At 43.7% G+C, this 19,107-nt stretch overlaps 1 protein-coding gene and 1 long non-coding RNA gene across 2 annotated transcripts in view; one reads left to right on the top strand and one right to left on the bottom strand.

Annotated features, from left to right (window-relative positions):
• Window positions 1–297: 297 nt before the first annotated feature.
• LOC116964160 lies at window positions 298–7,202 on the bottom strand. The gene is made up of 2 exons (XR_004408593.2): window positions 1,441–7,202; window positions 298–532 (listed from the first exon to the last, which is right to left on the bottom strand). It is a non-coding gene; the product is annotated as an uncharacterized LOC116964160 (long non-coding RNA).
• A 677-nt stretch (window positions 7,203–7,879) lies between these two features.
• REV3L (REV3 like, DNA directed polymerase zeta catalytic subunit) overlaps window positions 7,880–19,107 on the top strand; it is a 129,177-nt gene continuing 117,949 nt past the window's right edge. The window contains 1 exon segment of the mRNA XM_042795717.1: window positions 7,880–8,080. Coding sequence (XP_042651651.1) covers window positions 7,942–8,080 — 139 coding nt within the window. The 5' untranslated portion in view covers window positions 7,880–7,941.

The following is a 19,107-nucleotide window of genomic DNA, read 5'->3' on the forward strand; positions in this document are numbered from 1 at the left end:
TATAGAAACAGCTCTAGCACTATTTGATTATCTATGACTTAATCAGTTCATCTTAATCAAATTTCATCTACAAAATTCTCACTGTCATACATCAAATCACTAAACTTCACTCATTACTATACTGTTAACTGTTCCCCAACAATGTGTGTGTTCTTGTTATATCAAACTTAATTCCCTGTGCAATCATATAAACATTTTGCTCTTTATAATAGGTCATTCTCCAAGCATGGGAGGGAACCTCAATCCCTTCCTGACATGTAGAATTCTGTCAGCATGGAACAGATCAGGAATCTCATCTTTAGAATTAAAATTGTTTACTGACCATTTTCTTACATTGTGCATATCCTGCTTCTCAATTAAACACACCTTCTCAATTTAAAAAAAAAAAAAAAAGTGGTATAGTTCTACATTGTTACATGTGTAATTCTTTATTAATTTTACATTTCAGTTTATATAATTTCCTTAAATACTTATGCATTTCCTGTACACATATTCACTGGTAGGTTTTTCTGATACCAGGCAATGGCAAGACCTGAAAATGTTAGAAAAAACATTGTTACTTTCAAAACAAATAAAACATTGAATTAGTTACATTTCAGACAGAAGTTTTGATTGAAAGTCACCAAATGCAAACACAACCCAGGAAACAAAAATGGTCAAAGGCAGCTTTTACATTTTCATATAAACATGTATGTGAATTTGTATACACAATTCATTTACAGATACGAACATACACATAAGGCCACAATACGTGTTGTAACAGGGTTGCATTCTGTGCTAGTCAAGGTTTTCTAAAACAGAAAGCTATACGATATCCATGGAATACAATGTGTTTTGTACAACGATGATGAAAACTCATTTATCCTAATGACTAAATTGTCTGCACCGATTAGAGGAACCCACTATTGAAATGTTAGGGGAACTACATGCAATTCTTCTAGAGTTTTGATCATTGGGTGCAGCTGTGTGTGATAATCATCAAACCTCATATAACCCTTTTCATAATCTCATCAACCTCCATACTAAAACTTGCTAAAATGCTCTGCCTTGCCACTTGCACTGAGAGAAGAAATTAATTCATCCATTGGTTAGAAACTTTCTTTCATGGCAAGTTATTTACCAATTTATAGCTAAACATTCTACACCAACACCATTCTTTGGCTTAAATACCTTTTCTACTTGCTTACTCCAAAGTTACAGATATACTTACAAAGTTCACTTATATTCTCTCATATTTTTCTTTTTCTAGATGAAGCCAACTAATTTTTATCTTCTTGATAAAACAGGCTTTTCACATCTATGATCATTTTCAGTACCTCTATACCTCTTGTGGTTTAAATTCATCCCTCTTGATGACTTAAAAAATAGTCCAAATAAGGTATGACGAAGCTCTTGTATAACCACATTGATATATCACTTGCTTTGACAGAAATAACTCACTTCATGCAGCTTAGGATTGTACTTCTCCTTTAGGACCCGTCATGGGGGTAGATTCATACTACTCAGACTCCCAGATCTTCTGTCATTTCTGATGTTCTCGTTCAGAGCAGAAAATTCTTAGCAATTTTAAAGTACGAAATCTTGTCTTTCATATGCAAGATGTTATGACATTTCTATTATTCCAATCCAAAACACACAATTGCTCCTATATGATTTGCCTGTTCTCCAAACTTAAGGTTAGCAGCAAGTTTTATTTATATACTAAATAGGACTATGCTCAAGACATTAAATGGGTAAACTCTACCTGTAGCCAACTTCCAGTTTTACAGTCCTTCTTTCAACACAATTCACTGTCATTTCCCCTTAGCAATCCTTTATGTTATGCCTTCTACTTAATTTCTCATATGGCACTATACTGAATCCTTTTATGAAGTACAGAATAGATCTACTTTGTTTCCTTTCTCAATAAATTATTTTATCAAAAAAATGCCCAGGTACCCCAACAAAATCTACCTTTACTTCACTAAAGATTTTTCATGTTTTTTTTTCACTTCGACATCTTCACTTATCCTATGTTAGAATTTGTTTCCTATGTCCCGTATACTGCAACCGTTGCACCTAACACTTCCTTGGGCTCTCCTCAAGCACATTTGTTATTTTCCAATCACACGGCACCACTCTTGCTCCGATAGATTTATTAATAGGCTTTGCTAAAAGACTGCTTTGACACTTCTAGTATTTTCATAATTGAGACCCAGGTTAGTTTTCCCATCAGGTTTCTAGTGGCAAGACACTGTTGCTGCAAGGCCATTGATTACATGCGATTGCCCTGGTTCTGACAGAACCTGACTGCCTTACACTTCAGAGCCTATTGCAGAGCCTCTGTCTGTTCACTGAGAATTAAAAAAAAAAAAAAAAAAAAAAAATTAAAATTGCACACAAATCAGGATGTTGAGTATTATTTTCAAAGCACAGTTACCTCCACAAATGAATTCAGCGGCCTAAGCGGCACTTTAAACTAGTCTGCGATCCACAAGTTGCTCAATTCCTTGCTGTTCACATGCTGTCCTTAGATTTTTATCTGATAACATCCAGACAGTGCTTGACTTTCAACTGGTACGATGAGCATCTGTAATGTTGCCTCAAATTCTGGCGTAAGTGGGCCTAACTACCTGCGGTATAAGCAAGGCTTGTCAGGGCTCTCACGTGAGGAATCCTCCTGCGTACCTTGCCTACAATGTCCGGTCTAATAACCATTCTTAAAACATGAAAAACCATCAGAAATTAATCTTTCCTAATATTTTGCACAGGTGCATTAGTACATCCATTAACCTCCTGTTAAGGCACTCATGCGTGAAATGCGGATCTGTTTTCAAATCCCAGATCTACTGGGCTTGGAAGAAAGAGCTGGCTTTTCTTGTGGTTTTTTTTTGTTTGTTTGGTTGGTTGGTTTGGTTTTTTTCTGTTTGTTTGGTTGGTTGTTTTTATCTCCCAAATCAGATAATGGCTGTACTTGCTTAGGTACCTAACTCTAGGAGAAGACTCCAAACTGAGAATCTTGAGAGAAGACTTCAGCCTTACTTCTTTGGGCAAGGGAAAAATCAGTTTACACTTCCTCAGCATTTCTAGGCAGCTGCTCATCCAGTGTACTCACTTTTGCGGATCAGGAGGACCTATTCTTGCGCTGGGTGTTTAGGGAGCCTTAGAGCCTGACATGAGACTATGGATTCTCAGATGTGTCGAAGTATGCACAGGTTTGGCAGTCCAAAATTACACAGCGTAGCACCAAGTATTTTAATCTGAAGATTTAGACCTTTTTGATTCACTTAGTGGGGCACACTGGGAAATAAACTTCCTGTGGAATGTAGACAGTCTGACCCTCTAGGTCAGGATACCAACCGGGTGGACCACACATTACTCTTGACCCATGGGTGCCCAGGATTTTTTATCTGCAGAAACCATGTTTCTGTCACCTGAAAAATCAACGCCTGAGAATATGTGGGCCACACTCAGCCCTCATTCTGAAATACAGTTTGGATAAATCCAGGAGATCCCCAGACTGAGAGAGCACTCCAAGATTTCAGACCATAGAGCTCAGAAATAACGGAACAGCCTGGAAATCAACAGGAATTCAAACAAGGATACCCATCAGTTTTGCAGTTAAGATGTACTGTTCAAAATTTTACCATTGTGTTATAGTCTAAACTTTTATCATCAAATTCTGCTGCATTCTGCTACTATAATAACTTGGAAAGTATTTGAAAAATGTGGCTTTTCCCTGCCCCCATCATGTTTAGTTGCTAGATGACTGTGTCTTCATATTTGCATTTATACATTTTTGTGAACTGCAGATATAATTTTGTGACCATTTTTTTTAAGTAAGGTACATAGAATGGATTAGGAGAAAGAAAAAACTGATGTGCCTTTTGTTAAAAAAAAAAAACTATATTGATTTTACTCTATAGAGAAATTCTAACTTTTAAGACAGTCACCAGTTATGGTGATAACTAATAGAACTAATACATTTTTATTGTACAGCTGTTTAACTGTGCATGATTAGAAGCAGTTACATATTCAAGCTTGATTATTTTCATGCAAATGCATGGCTAGCTAATGGGGAGAACAGCTGCTGCTTAGCAACTGGAGGAACAGAGAAAGGGGGTGACTCGCTTTATAACAGAAAACGGGATGAAACCTTAGAAAGAGTACATACAGAGTTTGTAGATACCAGGGAAATTGGGTGGTAGTGCTCTCTCACCAGGATGTTTCGTTTTGCAATTATTGACATCCTAGGATGGCAGCATTTTCAGGTAACAAATTACAAGAAAATTTACATACAGTAGGTGCATACACTACAAGAAAATGTACATATGGTAGATGCATACACATATGTCCATGAGCAACAAATAAAACAAGCGCTAACAACAAACCCTGACACACAAGCTGAAATGTAGGAAATTCAGAAATAGGCTTTGTGTCTGTCATCTACTGTAACGGTTAATCTGACTTTTAGACTTCAGCAACTTAAACTAGTGATCAGCTTAAACTACCACAAACCAACTGCTGGAAAAAAAGCGTTCTCTTTCTTTCTGCTGCTCAAACTCAGCCCCTGCACTGCCTCCTCCACTGTGTGAGCACATGCTTTCACATACCTACATAATGAGGCAGATCAGGGACCTAATCTAAGTTAAAACTAACCCATATTTTTTAGTTGGATCACTTTTACCTGGATCAGTTTCCAAATCCAGGTTGTTATGCAGCTATTCAAATGCTTGCACTGATATGAGGAGGGCAGGGGACCTCCCATGACAGTGCTGACTCAAACCTTTCCTGAAAATATATTCTTACCTTGGTGTGACTCTGCAGACTAACTTATTGACTTGACTGCAAGAAGAATACGGAAGCACAGGCGTGCTCTAAGAAACTGAAACTGAAAAGGTACAGCTCAGAAAGCATGTGAGTTCCACATAAATGTCTGCATGGAGGAAACTCAATTTTTTTTCAGAAACATTCACCACTTTCAGAAATCAAATTAATACCTCATATGAACAGGAAACTGACTCTCAGTTAGGTATCAACTGTTCTTGTCTCAGTCCTACTGCCTTCCGTTTGCAACAGTTCTTCCAATTCAAAGCATGGTTCTCTCTGATTTAATAATGTAAAATTTTTTGTAATGAAATAGAAGACTCTGAATGACGTGCCTTAGTGAATCCTGCTTTATGCTTCTATAAAGTTAGTTATTCCAGCTATCTACACTATTTTATTGTGGGCAATTGCTTTCTCTTCAGAACTACCAGATATGAACTTGTGCCTACACCTCACACACTCATTTAGAAGAAGCCAGAATCCTCCAGTAGTTTAAATCAGTGTCCCGGATTATGCACTAATCCAGCTGAGGTGCAGACACACATCATGTTCTGCTGCTTATGTATATGACAACAGAATATAGTAGTGGACTGCTGATGTCATAGTATCTTAAACTCAGGAAGGGACACCAGAGCACATCTGCCAGCGTTCAAAGACGTTAAGCTGTCAATGAAATGAACAGTGATGGGAAGATCCGATGCTCAAGAAGTTAAGATTGTCATGTGAACAGAAAGACAACAGAGCACAGAATGCTGTAACGCAAGAACAGAGCAACGTCCCTACCAAAATCCTATGGAAATGAGGGAAATGCATTAGTTAAGCAACAGTAGAGAACACAAATAACAAGAGCTAGAGATGCTATTTGTTAACATGTTCCACCAGTAACCTTCTACTCATTTATTAGCTTCTGTGAAATTTAAGCATGCTTAAGAGTATTCCCGCAGTTCCAAAGGTTTTCCAAATATTAGCCTTACAAATGTAAATAACTGTCAAAAAATTAAAGTTGTAGCTCAGTTATTCTTTAGATACAATGAAAATAGTTTGGGTTTCAGCCCTATTTCAACTACTTCTGTGACGCAAGATTTCTTGATGACTAGGTAGTTTGACTTTTTTTATTTTGTTTGCATCAAAATGACTTTAAAGAGGAAAACAGATGTGAGCTAGAGAAAACAAACAGCTTACAAAGAAAGAGTAGGAAACCAGTTACCCTTGAGTAGACAGGCAAGCTTCCTGTTCATTACAATGAAAAAATGAAGGGTAGCAACTGCCTGACCTGTCTTTTGTTCAAATCTAAAACCAAAACATATGTAAGCAAAATGCGAAACATATGTTTTACATATTGGACTTTTGTCAGATTTTATAGATTTGTACGTTTGTCTCATACCATCCAGTCTTGCACGCATATGTAACAATATCATTCTAAGTATATGTAAGAATATTTGGCCTTTTTATAGGCTGATCTTCCACACTGCCAAGTCTTTCGATATTTGGTGTCGTTTTTTTTGCCCCAAATCCTCCGCTCCGAGACAAAGAGACTGCAACGGGAATCCCAACTCAAGGTTTTTGTTACCATTTTAAACGAAAACCTGCACGAGCGCGCCGGAAAACGCAAAATAAACTCTCCTAAAGGGCCAAAGAAGAGAAACCCAACCCCTGGTAAATTTCACCCAAATGAACGCCGGGGAGCAGGCAGGCACCTCGCTCTCAGGGCCCGCTGCCTCCCAGTTACGGCCGGTCTCCCAGGGGCTGTCTCGCCCGCCCCCGCGGGGGCTGGAGCAGGGAGCCGGCTCCCTCAGCCCCACCGGGAGACGCCTGCCCTCCACTCCCCGGGTCGCAGGGAGGCAACGAGCCTCCATGACGGAGAAGGGCGGGCGGCCGGTGGCCCGGGGGGGGGGAGCGGGGAGGGGAAGGGGCGGCCCGGCTGAGGGGCGGGGGGGGGGGCAGCCCCCGCCGCTCCGCCGCAGCGCGCCCGGCCCCGCCCCGCCGCCACCCGCGCGCTCGGCAACGGCACCAACCGCCGCCGCCCTTCTCCAGACCCCCCCCCCCCCCCCCCCCCCAACGGCGGCACGCCGCGCGCAGGGACCGTTACAACCGAAGGGGGCGCAGGCTTCGGCGGAAGCGCTCCCTCAGAGCGCCGCTACGCCCGCTCCCCGCCGCCGCAACGACGGCGGCTGCGGCAGAAGGTTTCCCCGTCTCCCGCCTCCTTCCCTGCCGCCCCCGCTTTTCTTTATTTATTTTTTTTTTTGTTGTTGTTGGCCCCCGCAGCGTGCGGAGACTCACCTTCCCGCAGCGGGGCGGCGCGGCATCCAAAATGGCGGCCGACCCAGCTTAACCCCATCGTGTCCCAGCAGCGCTCCCTCCCCGCCCCATCCGTGGACTCGGGATTCCGCAGCCTCGTCCCAGACCGCGCGGCCGATCGCCGAATCACCGAGCTTACCCCCCCACACACACACACATTCCCCCCCGCTAACAAGAGGGAGAAGGGCAGCAGTGGGAAGTTTTCCCCCCCCCACTCCCACGCGCACTCGCGCCCCGTCTTTCGGGCTGGAGGGGCGGGCGGGCGCGTGCCGAGGAGTGACACAACCCAGCCGCTCGCCGCCTCCCCCGCAACGCACGGCCCGTCCGCCTTCCCCCGTTCCCCATAATGGTTGCGTCCGTGACATCATCATCATGGCAACAACAGCCGCAGCCCGGAGCCGGGGAGCCGCCGCCGCCGCCGCCGCGGTGCCCGTGGTGCTGCGGGGGGACGGGCCCGCGCTCGCGCCGCCCGTGAGGCGCTCGCGGCCGGCCGCGCGCTAGAGCCCGCGGGGCGCCCCGGCGGGGCGCGCGCGCGCGCCCGTGCGTGCGTGCCGCGCACGCGCCCGGAGGAGGGGAGGGGAGGGGAGAGGAGGGGGTTGTTAGGGAAGAGCGAGAGCAGCGGACAGAGAAGGGCGCGTGCCCGCGCGCGAGGCTCTGTGCGCGCGTGCGTGTGCGTGCGCGCGCGGGCGGGCGGGCGGGCGAGGAGCGGCAGGCGGGGGGCTGCGCTCGCTCGCGCGCTGCGGCGGCGGCGGCGGCGGGCGCGGGGGGGGGGGGAGCGAGCCGTGCGGGCTCCGCGCTCGCGCTCCCTCAGTGCGCGCCTCGGCGGCGGCCAACAACATGTTCTCAGTGCGGATCGTGACTGCCGACTACTACATGGGCAGCCCGCTGCCCGGCCTGGACCCCTGCCAGTCCCGCTTCCGAGACGCCCCGACCAGGCGGGTGCCCGTCGTCAGAGTCTTCGGCGCCACCCCTGCAGGTAAGGGGACCCCCCCCCCCCTCCCCGCCGCCGGCCGGCCGGGCGGGCGGGGACGGCCCCGCCGCGGCTCGGGTCCTGCTGCCGCCGGGCCCACCACCGCCCCCCCCCCCCCCTCCTTCAATCTCCCTTCTCCCCGCGGCGGAGGCAGCGGCAGCTCCTGCTCTTTGTGGCTGGGTCGCGCCCCCCCCCCCCCCCCCCCTTTTCCCCACCCGCCGCTGCGGCGCGTCTCACCTGCCAGCGGCGGCTGCGAGGGAGCGCGCCGGGCCCAGCCGGCCCCCGGAGCCGCGGGGAAGGGGGGTACCTGCCCCGGGTGTCCCCGCGGGGGAGCCCGGCAGCCGCCGCCGGAGGTGCCGTGGCGTGGCGTGGCGTGGCGCGTCCCGCCCGCTCACCCCCCCCTCCCCTCCCCTCCCCGGGGCCGGCGGCGGTGCGGGGGCCGCGGGGCTGGGCCGCAGGTGCGGGCCGGGGCTTTGTGCGCGGCGGGGGCTGCCCCGAGCGAGCGGCGGCAGCTGTGCAAACAGCGGGGGCAGCCGCCCGCCCCGCTCCGCGGCCCCCCAGCACCCCCCGACCCCCCCCCAGAAAGGGCAGGCGGGCGGGTGCGGGCACGGGGGGTGAGGGCGGCGCGCCTGGAGGTGTGTTTCTGCGGGGCGAATAGCGAAAGGGTGGGCGTACGGGGGGGGGGAACCTTCGGACGCAGTCGCAAGTGAGACTTGTGCAGTACTTACAAAGTAGGGGCTTTATGTGGCTCCTGCGCTGGCGTGGTGCAGGTCGCGCAAGACGGTAAGGCATCGGTGCTGCAGTGCAGGAGGGAACGTCCTGACCGCGGGCCACATGTTGCCCCCTGAGACTTCCTAATGTCACATCCCACTTCTTCGTCGCCTCTTCTCTGCGGACCCGCGGTTGTAGTCTTCCCGCATCTCAAGTATGTTTTTGACCATCGGAGCGAATTTCTAACAAATTTAGTGTTTAGGAAATTAACGTTTATTGTCCTTTACCCATATATTAAGTTGGGAAAAAGGCCGCGCTCTTTGAGATGTTAGACATGTTAAGCATCCTTGCTTGTAATCCCTTTAAATGTATGTTGTGTCGTGCTGACCTTGGGAATTACAGTATTTCTGCGTATTTTATTGACTTACATGTTGAAAATCAGGTATTGGTATATACATTCAATTTTAGAAAAGACAAAAAGCACATAATAAAAACAGCGGTATCTTTCCCTTCACCCAGTGATTATAGTAGAGTGGGTTTTTTTGTTGGAGTTTTTTTGTGGTTTTTCTTTTTTTGTTTTAGAATTATCTGTCTGTTCTCTATTTAGGCACAAAGGAATGTGAGATTTTAAAGCTGTTGTGATCTGGTGCATCTACAGCTCAAAATTATTAAGTGGATGAGTGGGATTAATAGATAAAATATTGAAATAGAAGGAACCTATTTTATTGTAGTTCTAATTTTGCATACAAAGGAGATATTATGTAATAATATTTATGTAATGGCATGAGTAACTATTTCATTATTAAAAAATGTAGAGCCTGAGGTTGTCTGGCAGGTAGCAGGCTTTCTGTGCGTGCGTGTGGTTAACTCATTAAGGCTTATTTTCTTTTGAGAAAATGTTTAGGCTATGCCGTATCATGAATGTGGCATCATAAAGTAAACAGAGAAGTAGTTTAGTTGTCCAGCGATTAGGAATAGAGTAGGAAATCCCTGTCTTCCCAAACTATAAACTTTAACGTTACTTTGCATAATAGAAGTGTTTCTAATTTGTTTTGGTTAGAGAAGACACTTCACTATAGTCTGCAAAGGAAGTGTGACTTGGCTATCTTCTATTTATTTCCTTGTTAAACTTTTTAATGGCTTTTTCTGCTTTACATGCCATTAGTAATGTTTGCTAATAAGCCTCAAGAGCTTGTGACATCTCTGCGTTATTTTTTATTTTTTTTAAAAAAGGAGACAAGTGTAATTCTGTCTCTTCTCAGAGGTGTTTGACCTAAGCAGTCATTGTCAGAACTAACGTTTGTGACTACAGAGAGAGGGCTATTCAGTTATTTACTTGAGAGTTGAAATATAAACCGAAATTAAGTATGATCACTTGCATCTACATTGACATTTTATTGTCAGTGTAGATGAAATGTAGATGGAAAAAGAAGTAGTAAAACCAGCTTCTAATAGGAGGTTTGCTTATTGTTTGGCTTACATGCAGTCTGATGCTTGTCTTCTCTTGAGTTGGTCTGGATAGGAATAACCCTTTCGCATTGGGTTTAACGTGTGTGTCTTGCCAGTGGGAAGGGTGCTCAGTTGCCATGCTGCCTACATAACAGCAAACCACTATGTATGGGCTGCTTCACCTCCAGCATGATCAGCTCTGCACGAATCTTGGTATGTTCAAAGCTGTGTGTCCGTGCTGTGCAGCTAATTGGGAGTCAGGTTCAGAACAGACTCCAAATTTCACCGGCTGAGTGAAGGAGGATTGATTGGTATGTGGAAGTGGCTTGTATGCAGATGTTCCGAAAGTCAGACATCTAGCAGCACTGTATCTCGGGTCTAGTATCCGCTGTGGACATTGGTTCTGAGGGCATCTACCTGCACCTTCTGCTGCTTCTTCTGGAGGTACTGTGCTCCGTGAGGTCTAGGAATGACAAGGGTTGCCAGTGTTCTTATCTTTGAGGGCATTTATTTAATCCCGTGCTCAACAATTGATTTGTAAAGGTTTGCTGGTACGATCTGTAAAATTAAAGTGGCTTGTGGTATGGCTGTTGAGGGACGTAAAAACCAGACTTTTAATTAAAAATAATGAAAGGATGAACTTCTAGAATGGACTGTGTTGGCAATAACGTTTGACAACTTCTTCAGGTTTTTTTGAGGAAGAGATCTCATTCTGTTTGACAAGAGTGTGCGAGTCATCTCTTGATGTCTTACATCTGTGCGTAATAAGAGCTTGAAAGGCAAGGAATCAAAATTTTGTTTAAGCCCAAAGATCCACCTATTATTTTCTGGTTTTCTATGAAATACAAAGAGTAAAATTCTGACTACAACAGCAAAAGGTGAAGTGAAGCATGACTAGTTTTTATGTTTGAACGCATCTTAGCTGGTTGAGCCATTTCACTCCATTTTAGCCATTTGGTGCTTGAAGCGCACTGGCATGTCTTTTGACATAGTGACTTGGACAAAAGTATGATTTCAGAAATGCTACCGTGCTGCCATGGTGGTAATACAATGAAAGCAGTGTTAAATTCATGCTTTGTCGTATAAGATCATAGATATTATTTGACATAGTATTCTTTTTATCTCTAAAGGAGTCCTGTAAATTGCTGCTTATATTTAAAAGCAATAGGTTTTAATTCATTAATGCTCAACTATGAAACAAAATTTAATTATCTTCTCAGGCAGGATTTCTCTTCTGCTAGCTAACAATTTTTGTAAATGCTTTTTATAAAAAAAAAAAAAAACAACACAAGCCAAAACAAAAAACTTTGAGAAATTGCAAGGCCTGTTTATTAGAGCGAAATCGTAATGAAAATTGATTTTTCTGTTTACATATGGTCTTTTGTTTAATTGGTAATTCTCGAATTGTCATTCTTGTTGCTAAGTTGTGGTATATGGAGTTAGAAAAGTTTTGATTTATTTTGTTCTAGCTTTTGGCCATTTCAAGCTCTTGGAGTCTTTCCTCGAGATTTCACTGACCACTTCTAAATAAACATGTGAATGCTCAGTTGGGTGTTTCTGTCAGGTGCTTATTCAGCTGCAAGAAGACAGAACCAAACTGTAAATCCATCCATAAAGAAATCAGGGTGAGACTACATGTCATGTTAGGAGAGACATTAACAGACGAGCCGAGGTTGCTAAATTACTGCTTCACTTAACAAGACCGAGTGCAAGCAGCCAACAACACTAATAGTAAACCACATACAAGATACCTGTTGGTGTTTGGTAATGAGTACTGTGAAACAGTTGGAATGTTTTTAATACTCAGAATTTTGATTTGGGTGTAATTTGAGGCTGATATACGTGATAAATTTTACAGAAATAGGTACACATTTTAAAATTGCTTTTGAAGGGTGTGAGGCTGAGAAAAGTGTGTTCAATTGACAAGAGGGTCTTTAGAAAAGGCAGATTAGGAATTTACCTAGGAAAAAGCAATGTGTAACTTGAGGAATAATATAACTCTGCTGTCCTCAGCTGCCACTTTATATATTTATCTCATTTTGAAGGGTTTTGTATTTTACGTTGTGAAATCACTGATCCAAGAATGAATCTTACTTCAGGGCAGCACAAAAACTCAGCCAAAGAAGACGATGTTTTGAAGTTACTCTTGCATGCTTTTGATTCTGAGTTTTTCTGAGGTTAGGTGTAATTTAGAGAAGGGGTTTACAGTCAGCAAAATCTGAATGCACTTCAGGTAGATGCCTGAGTTTGGTGGCTTCACTTCCCCACGGTTTTCTGAGGGGGGAAAAAACAGAGGCAAATGCTCCAGCTCAAATCTGGCTCCCTTCCAGCAGCAGTAGCTCTGGTATGAGTCAGTGAGGGAGCTTGCTTATCTTCTTTCTTCTGTTCTTCCCTCCCCTTTCCCCCTTCACTGACCTGGCTCGCTGTATGTCTGATCCCATCCCAGTGTCTTTCGTCCATTGCTGCTCACTTGAGAAGGAATGAGCTCATTGCAGGAACTTGCTTGCACGCTCAGCTAGTGATTAACTTTTTTCTCCCCTCATTTTTGCTACCGTTCCAGGCGTGGTGTCCTGCAGTGGTCATTCCCTGTAGCCGTCCGTCTCTGTTCATTATTCCAGTGTTCACAGCTGAGCATCATTCCAGTTGTTGCTACTTCTCATGCTCCGTTTCCCAAAGGCGGGCACTTGTTAACCATCTTCCAGTCCCTTCCATGGCTTCGTAGTGAGAGGATGCAAAACAGGATACAGCCACTGTGGTGAGGTTTATGCCTCTGTCTTACCTTTTCACACCCTCTCCCAAAATATACCAGCCTGTAACTTTTGATAGGGGGTTATTCTGTGGACTGCAACATGGCCTAGAAGATTTTCATCATTGCACAGTGTAGCTCCACTTCCAGCATACCATTTCTGCATCTTACGCTGGCAGGCTTCTTGTACACCTGAAGAGCTATTTGCAAAATAACCTTGTGTCCATTTGTTTCTCTTGTCTCCAGAGGTTTATAGCTTCTGTAAGATGTGAGCAGGGCTGGAGTAGGAATGAGGAATTTGAGATAATGTATTTTTTCTGAGATTTTTTTCAATGTTTGAGTTTTGTCACTGATGTGATTGGAGGTCTTTAGCTTGTAACTTACCTGCTTCTTAAAAGGATGTGTTTTCTAGTGTGTTGTGGGTTTTTGTGTTGTGGTGTTTGGTTTTTTTTTTCAGGTTTTTTTGTTGTTGTTGTTTGGTTTTGTTTTGTTTTTTTTTTTTTTAATTTATTCTTAAGAACCTTCTCCTTTTTTTGAGGCATTTAAGTACTTTGTATAGGTTGCCTGCTGAGTTGTTTGAGCAATGAGAGGCTGCCTGAATAAACTGTGAGATTCTGATTCATTGGCATCAAACTCATTAAGTAGCAAATTTATTATCCATGTATATATGGCTTGCTTTAATTCTGCTTCTTAAATAAGCCTTAAGATACTGTGACAAAATCGATGTTCTAACTAGAATCCAGATACTGGTTTCATAACCAATATACTGTTTGCTACTGTAGACTACCTCTTGGTCAAGTCACTGAATATAGTCGTGCTTTTGTCATTCAGTCAAATGACAAGTATAACTGACACGCCCTGCTCAGAACTCCATCAGCTGCAGACTTCAGTGTTTCACAAAGTAGCTGCACCTATATTGGGTCTAATATACAACTTGGGACTGATTTTTATGACCAGTGCCCCTGGAAGTAGACTAACAGCTTATGTATCTCAGCTACAACTTCCAGTTCTGTTACATACTTCTTAAGGGTGCTTTTTGGCTGCTTGTTGAAATATCTTCTTTTTCAGTGTGTAAAATGAACCTCCTCAAAATAACACACTGGCCTGAAAATAGTCATCTCTCTTTATTTTTATCAGAGTAGCACATACGTATCACAACTGAGGTTGGCAGGATTAGACGGTGTGTAAACACTCAGTGAGAAACAGCTTCTGCTTAGTAATTTTTGCAGTCTGAGTAGACAAGATAAATCTCTGGAAGAAGGAAACAGGTGCAGTAACACCATGCTATCCATTTCTTCTCAGTCCCTTGTTTCAGAGTTCCAGTATTGATCATTTAATACCCTGTTCTGCTAACTGTTGTCATTACCCTGTTTTTGTCCTTTCCCCTTGATCGACTCGATTGACCTCTGTGTGCAGTGGGCCTCTGTGAAGGATGATGATAACAATGAAAATGTAAGCATTTGAAAAGAGGCAGCATGAACACTCACACTAAAAGATGTATAGTGGATGTTTGGCCTCACAGATGAAGCAGCTGAAGTCTTTCGGAATGATTGGACGGGGTCCCTGAAGATTCACTCTCATGTCAAGGGAGATCTGCTCATCAAAATCTCAGGACAATTAGCAGTCAATTTATTTTTTTAAATTAAGCATTCTGTATCTCCAGCTATTGCAAAGCCAGCTTCTGAAAAGCCAGCACCTCATCCTCCTCATCTGTCATCGTCAGATGTTGAGTTGACAACTGGTGAACTTGATTCTTCCTCTCTGTCAGCCATGTCATATGTATTGTCCCTGTGTGTTACAACTGTGTGTGTTTTTTTAAGTTCCTGTATACGTCTCCTGTATATTACATTTATTCTATGGGGAAAAACTGTTTCACTGTCTATTGAATTGCTATCTCACATTTCAAGAACATGTTCTTTACAGACGGCAAGATATACCTGTGTAAAGAAAAGAATGGATTTGCCTAGGGTCCCACATCAAATCAATAGCAGAACTGGTAGTACTGTGAAGAAGCTGCTGTCTACAAGCACTGTTATTTCTGTTCTACTGCCCTGCCCGATAATAAATAAATGTAAACAATAAAATAATGTTCTTTTATCTGTTGACCAAGGTTATAGTTGAGGTAACAATTACAGCATTAAGGCTCAGGCTTGATTAACAAGGTCCAGGGACTGGCTGCAAAGATCTGCCATGAAATCTGTATAGTTAGGCTGTAATTGCACTGTTACTCATGATGCCTATATGTATTATGGTGAAACCACTGATTTTGAGGAATGCAGTGGAATAATCAAGTATATGAGCTTGCAAACAGGCAGTATTTTTCTGCCCGTGATACAATTACTTTAAGACTGAGGATAGAACCCAAAATATACAGGAATCTAAACAAATACCAGAAATGTTTGTACTAAATAAAGGGATTGTCTGAAGTGCCAGTGTTTACACAGGCTTCATTCGTATGTGTTTGTTAAGGTTCTTTTCTTTCAAGAGCTGCTTTTTATTACAGAGAAGTTATAAGGTGTGTAGAAGTTTCTGCGTGTTTTGGCAGGGCATTTAAATAAAACTCCACATGTACTGTCTGGGTTGGGCCATATGGCTTATTAGGGACCATTTGATACCTATATACTCCAGCCTTTCTGTGATCAGTGTGCAGAGGGTCATTTCGGATAACTTCTTCCCCTACTCGTATATATCATGTAAATTTACTCATGTTGACTGCACGTCTGTGAGTTCTTGTTGTGTGACCTTGGTGTCCACGTGCATGCTTTCTCAGATTCTCAGGTGGTGGAGTAATCGTCCTCGGAGATACTCCAAAGCCATCTGGATGTGGTCCTGGGCAGCTGGCTCTAGGTGGCCCTGCTTGAGCAAGGGATTTAGACCAGATGATCTCCAGAGCTCCCTTCTAACCTCAACCATTCTGTGGTTACTGAGATTACTCTTGTCAGCATTGAGTATCCAGGTGCTCTGTACAGCCTGTTTGTGTGTCCAGGTAAACACAGTTGCATCCAAATGATGTGGAAAGGTTGCCAAGTAACTGTCTTTAAGTTGATTACCCTGCAGCTGTAAAAGTTACTGGAAGGTTTTGGCAGTGTTAGTGAAAACTGATTTAGATTTGGCAGGAAGAAGAAAAGAAATAATATCCACTACAGAGACCATCGCTAGGTTGAGTTTGTCCCTCAGTGACAGGTTCTTTTCTAAAAATTACAGAGAAAGTAGGAGCAGCCACTGCTTATTTAAATTCCAGTTGTGCCTCGGTACTGTTTGCTGACTAAACCAGTGTTTACTACAGCAAGGCTGTATGTCCTATTTTAGGTGCAATATCAACATGCGGTACTCAGTGCGAATATTGAAAGGGCTGTGGAATGTTGCACCTAATCCATAATACTTGGCATTACTCCTCAGGGGAGGTTTACAATACAAGTTTTCGGAGTTTTGTATAATGAGATGTATAATGAGTCTTTCATTTTGTGCTTGAAACTACCTAGGTGGGTTTCTGTATAGCGCAGATCTTATTAAGCAGTGGGAATTGAAAACTGATTCAGCCCTCACTTCTGCAGGTACTGCCTTCAGATCAGTAATGAACAAGTTTTTATTGCTGCCACTCCTATTACATTTAATATCCAGATGAGGAGGTTATTTTCTGGAGCTCTTGATATAGCAGCTTTTTAATTCCCTTTTTAAAAGTCACCTATTTAACCTAGCTAAAATGTTACAGAAGATTTCCACTGCTGATGAATCTTCCTTCATGTTCTTGTATGTTTTTATCCATTGACCATTAAGCAAATGGTTCTGTGGCATTTACAGATGTAAGCAGTGAAACCTATTTTACTGTCTGTAGGAAATTAGAAGATATTACAGGCAGTTTCTTACATTGAGGTAAAATTAATCTATTTTTAGAAATACTTGGTATCAAATATTTTAATTATTGAACTCTTTGACTTATCTTGGTAGAACTGAGGCTTAACCATCTTTGCTGTTAGACCTACATAGTAGCAGTAAAAAGAACCCAGTTCTGCTGTATTATCTGTTTGTCTATTTCCCACAACAGAAGTGTGTTTTTATCCTCAGATTAATGTTGAAGTTGGAAGGGATCTCTTGAGATCATCTGGTTAGTCCAAGCACCCTGCTCGAAGCAGGGTCACCTAGACCGGCTCCAAAGATGGAAGAGCCACAATCTGTCTGGGCAAGTTGCAGTGTTTGACCACCCTCACAGTAAAACAAAACAAGCAACAGACAAAAAGACGATCCAAAACACAACAGAAGAAAAAACACGCAAAACTTTTTTTTTAAGTTTGGTGTGTTTCAATTTGTGCCCCTTGCCTCTCGTCCGTTCACTGGGCACCACCGAGGAGAGTTGGAGTCACTCTTCTTTACTGCTTCCTGTCAGATATTTGTAGGCATCGGTAAGATCCTTCCCCGCCTCACCCCCAACCTTTCTCTTCTTGAGGCTGCAAAATCCCGGCTCATGCTGCCTTCCTTTGTATGTCCAGTGCTCCGAGCCCCTAATCATCTTCATGGCCTGGCTCCAGTATTTCCATGTCTGTCTTGTGCTGAGAAACGCAGACCTGGATGCAGCATTCCAGATGCATCTCACCAGTGCTGAGTAGAGGGGAACGGTCGCACCCCTCGACCTGCCGGTGGGGGTCTTCCCAACACAGCTCAGGACACTGTTGGCCTTCTTTGCAGCTGAGGGACACTGCTGCCTCGTGTTCATCCAGGACCCCTGAGTCCGTTTCTGCAAAGCTGCTCTCCCGACAGTCTGCCTCCAGTTCATAGTGATGTATGGAGCCATTCCTCCCCAGGTGAGGGCTTTGCACTTTCCCTGGTAGGGCTTCATGAGATTCTTCTCTGCCCGTTTCTCCAGCCTATCAAGGTCCTGCTGAATGTCAGGACAGCTCTCTAGCGTATAAGGCACTCCTCCAAATTTTATCATCTGCAAACTTGCTGAGGGTGTACCTGTTCAATGTCCAGGTCGTTAATGAAGAAGTTAAACATTACTGGCCTCAGTATTGACCTCTAGAGTACACTGCAAATGACTGGCCTCTGTGTTCCATTATTGCAAGGCCGTTTCTTCTCACTTAAGTTTCATTTCTCTCCCCACTGCATAACAGTCAAATCTGGTTTAGAGCTCTCCGGTGTGTGTTTTGTTGTTACCTCTTCCTTTTTTTAACATGCCATCCTCTGAGGTGAAAGTATATGCCCTTCATTTCATATCTGATTACAGCAAGGTTTGTTTTGTAGCATTTATAAAACTTATGTGTAGATATCTCAGGTATGGTATAATTATGTAAAAGTAATAAATCCTGGTTCTGTATTTTTGGGGGTTTGATGGCATGTTTTACCTGAACGGAAAACAAAGCAATGACGTAAAATAACTGAATATAAGTCATCATTTGGCTAAAAAGGTGTTCTGTATCAGAAATACAGTTTTAAATTGTCCCGTGTTTTCCCTACTTCAGAAAAGTGGCATATGTTGTGCGTAAAGTAGTTTAACTTGCCCTGGTAATTCAGGTCATTCTTATGCTTTCTGTATGTATGGTTCTTAAGGAATTTGTTCATTCATCTGTGTGTTAGTAAACCTGAAAGTCCCATGCAGAGATTAATTTAGTATCCTTACAGCCTGGATTCCTGTTTTGAGTCTGCTGCATTGACAAAACCCCCCACCTTAGGATAGAGGGGAAGAACAGAATAAAGTTCTGCTGAGCATTTACAGATTGTGCCAGCATGTCAGGTTTTGGTGAGCTTGTGTTCTTATGCCAACAGTTGGAAACATAATCAAGGAAATAAATAGTAATTTTTAACCACTGCTATATTAAAGATGAAAGACTTAAGAACAGAAACCAGTTGTTTTAGGCATTGTGCAGATAATGGTGGATAGTCGTCACTCCAAAAAAATTATGTTCTGTATAAATGGAGCGTTAAAAGGTGTAGAAAGAGTGATAAGTTATGAAAACAGATGGCATGGCAATATTGTTAGTCATTATTTTGAAGTGGAATTTTGTAGGAGGGATTGCCTGAATGGAAAAACAGGAGGAAGGGAGGATGTGTTGAAAGGAGGGCTGGGAGCGGAAAGGAATATGTAGAGCATGTGAGGTGAGCTGGGGAGAGGGGGTTGGAGGAAGGAGAGTGC

Source organism: Tyto alba, unplaced genomic scaffold (assembly GCF_018691265.1).
Source record: "Tyto alba isolate M040663 unplaced genomic scaffold, T.alba_DEE_v4.0 Super-Scaffold_22, whole genome shotgun sequence".
Lineage (NCBI taxonomy): Eukaryota > Metazoa > Chordata > Aves > Strigiformes > Tytonidae > Tyto > Tyto alba.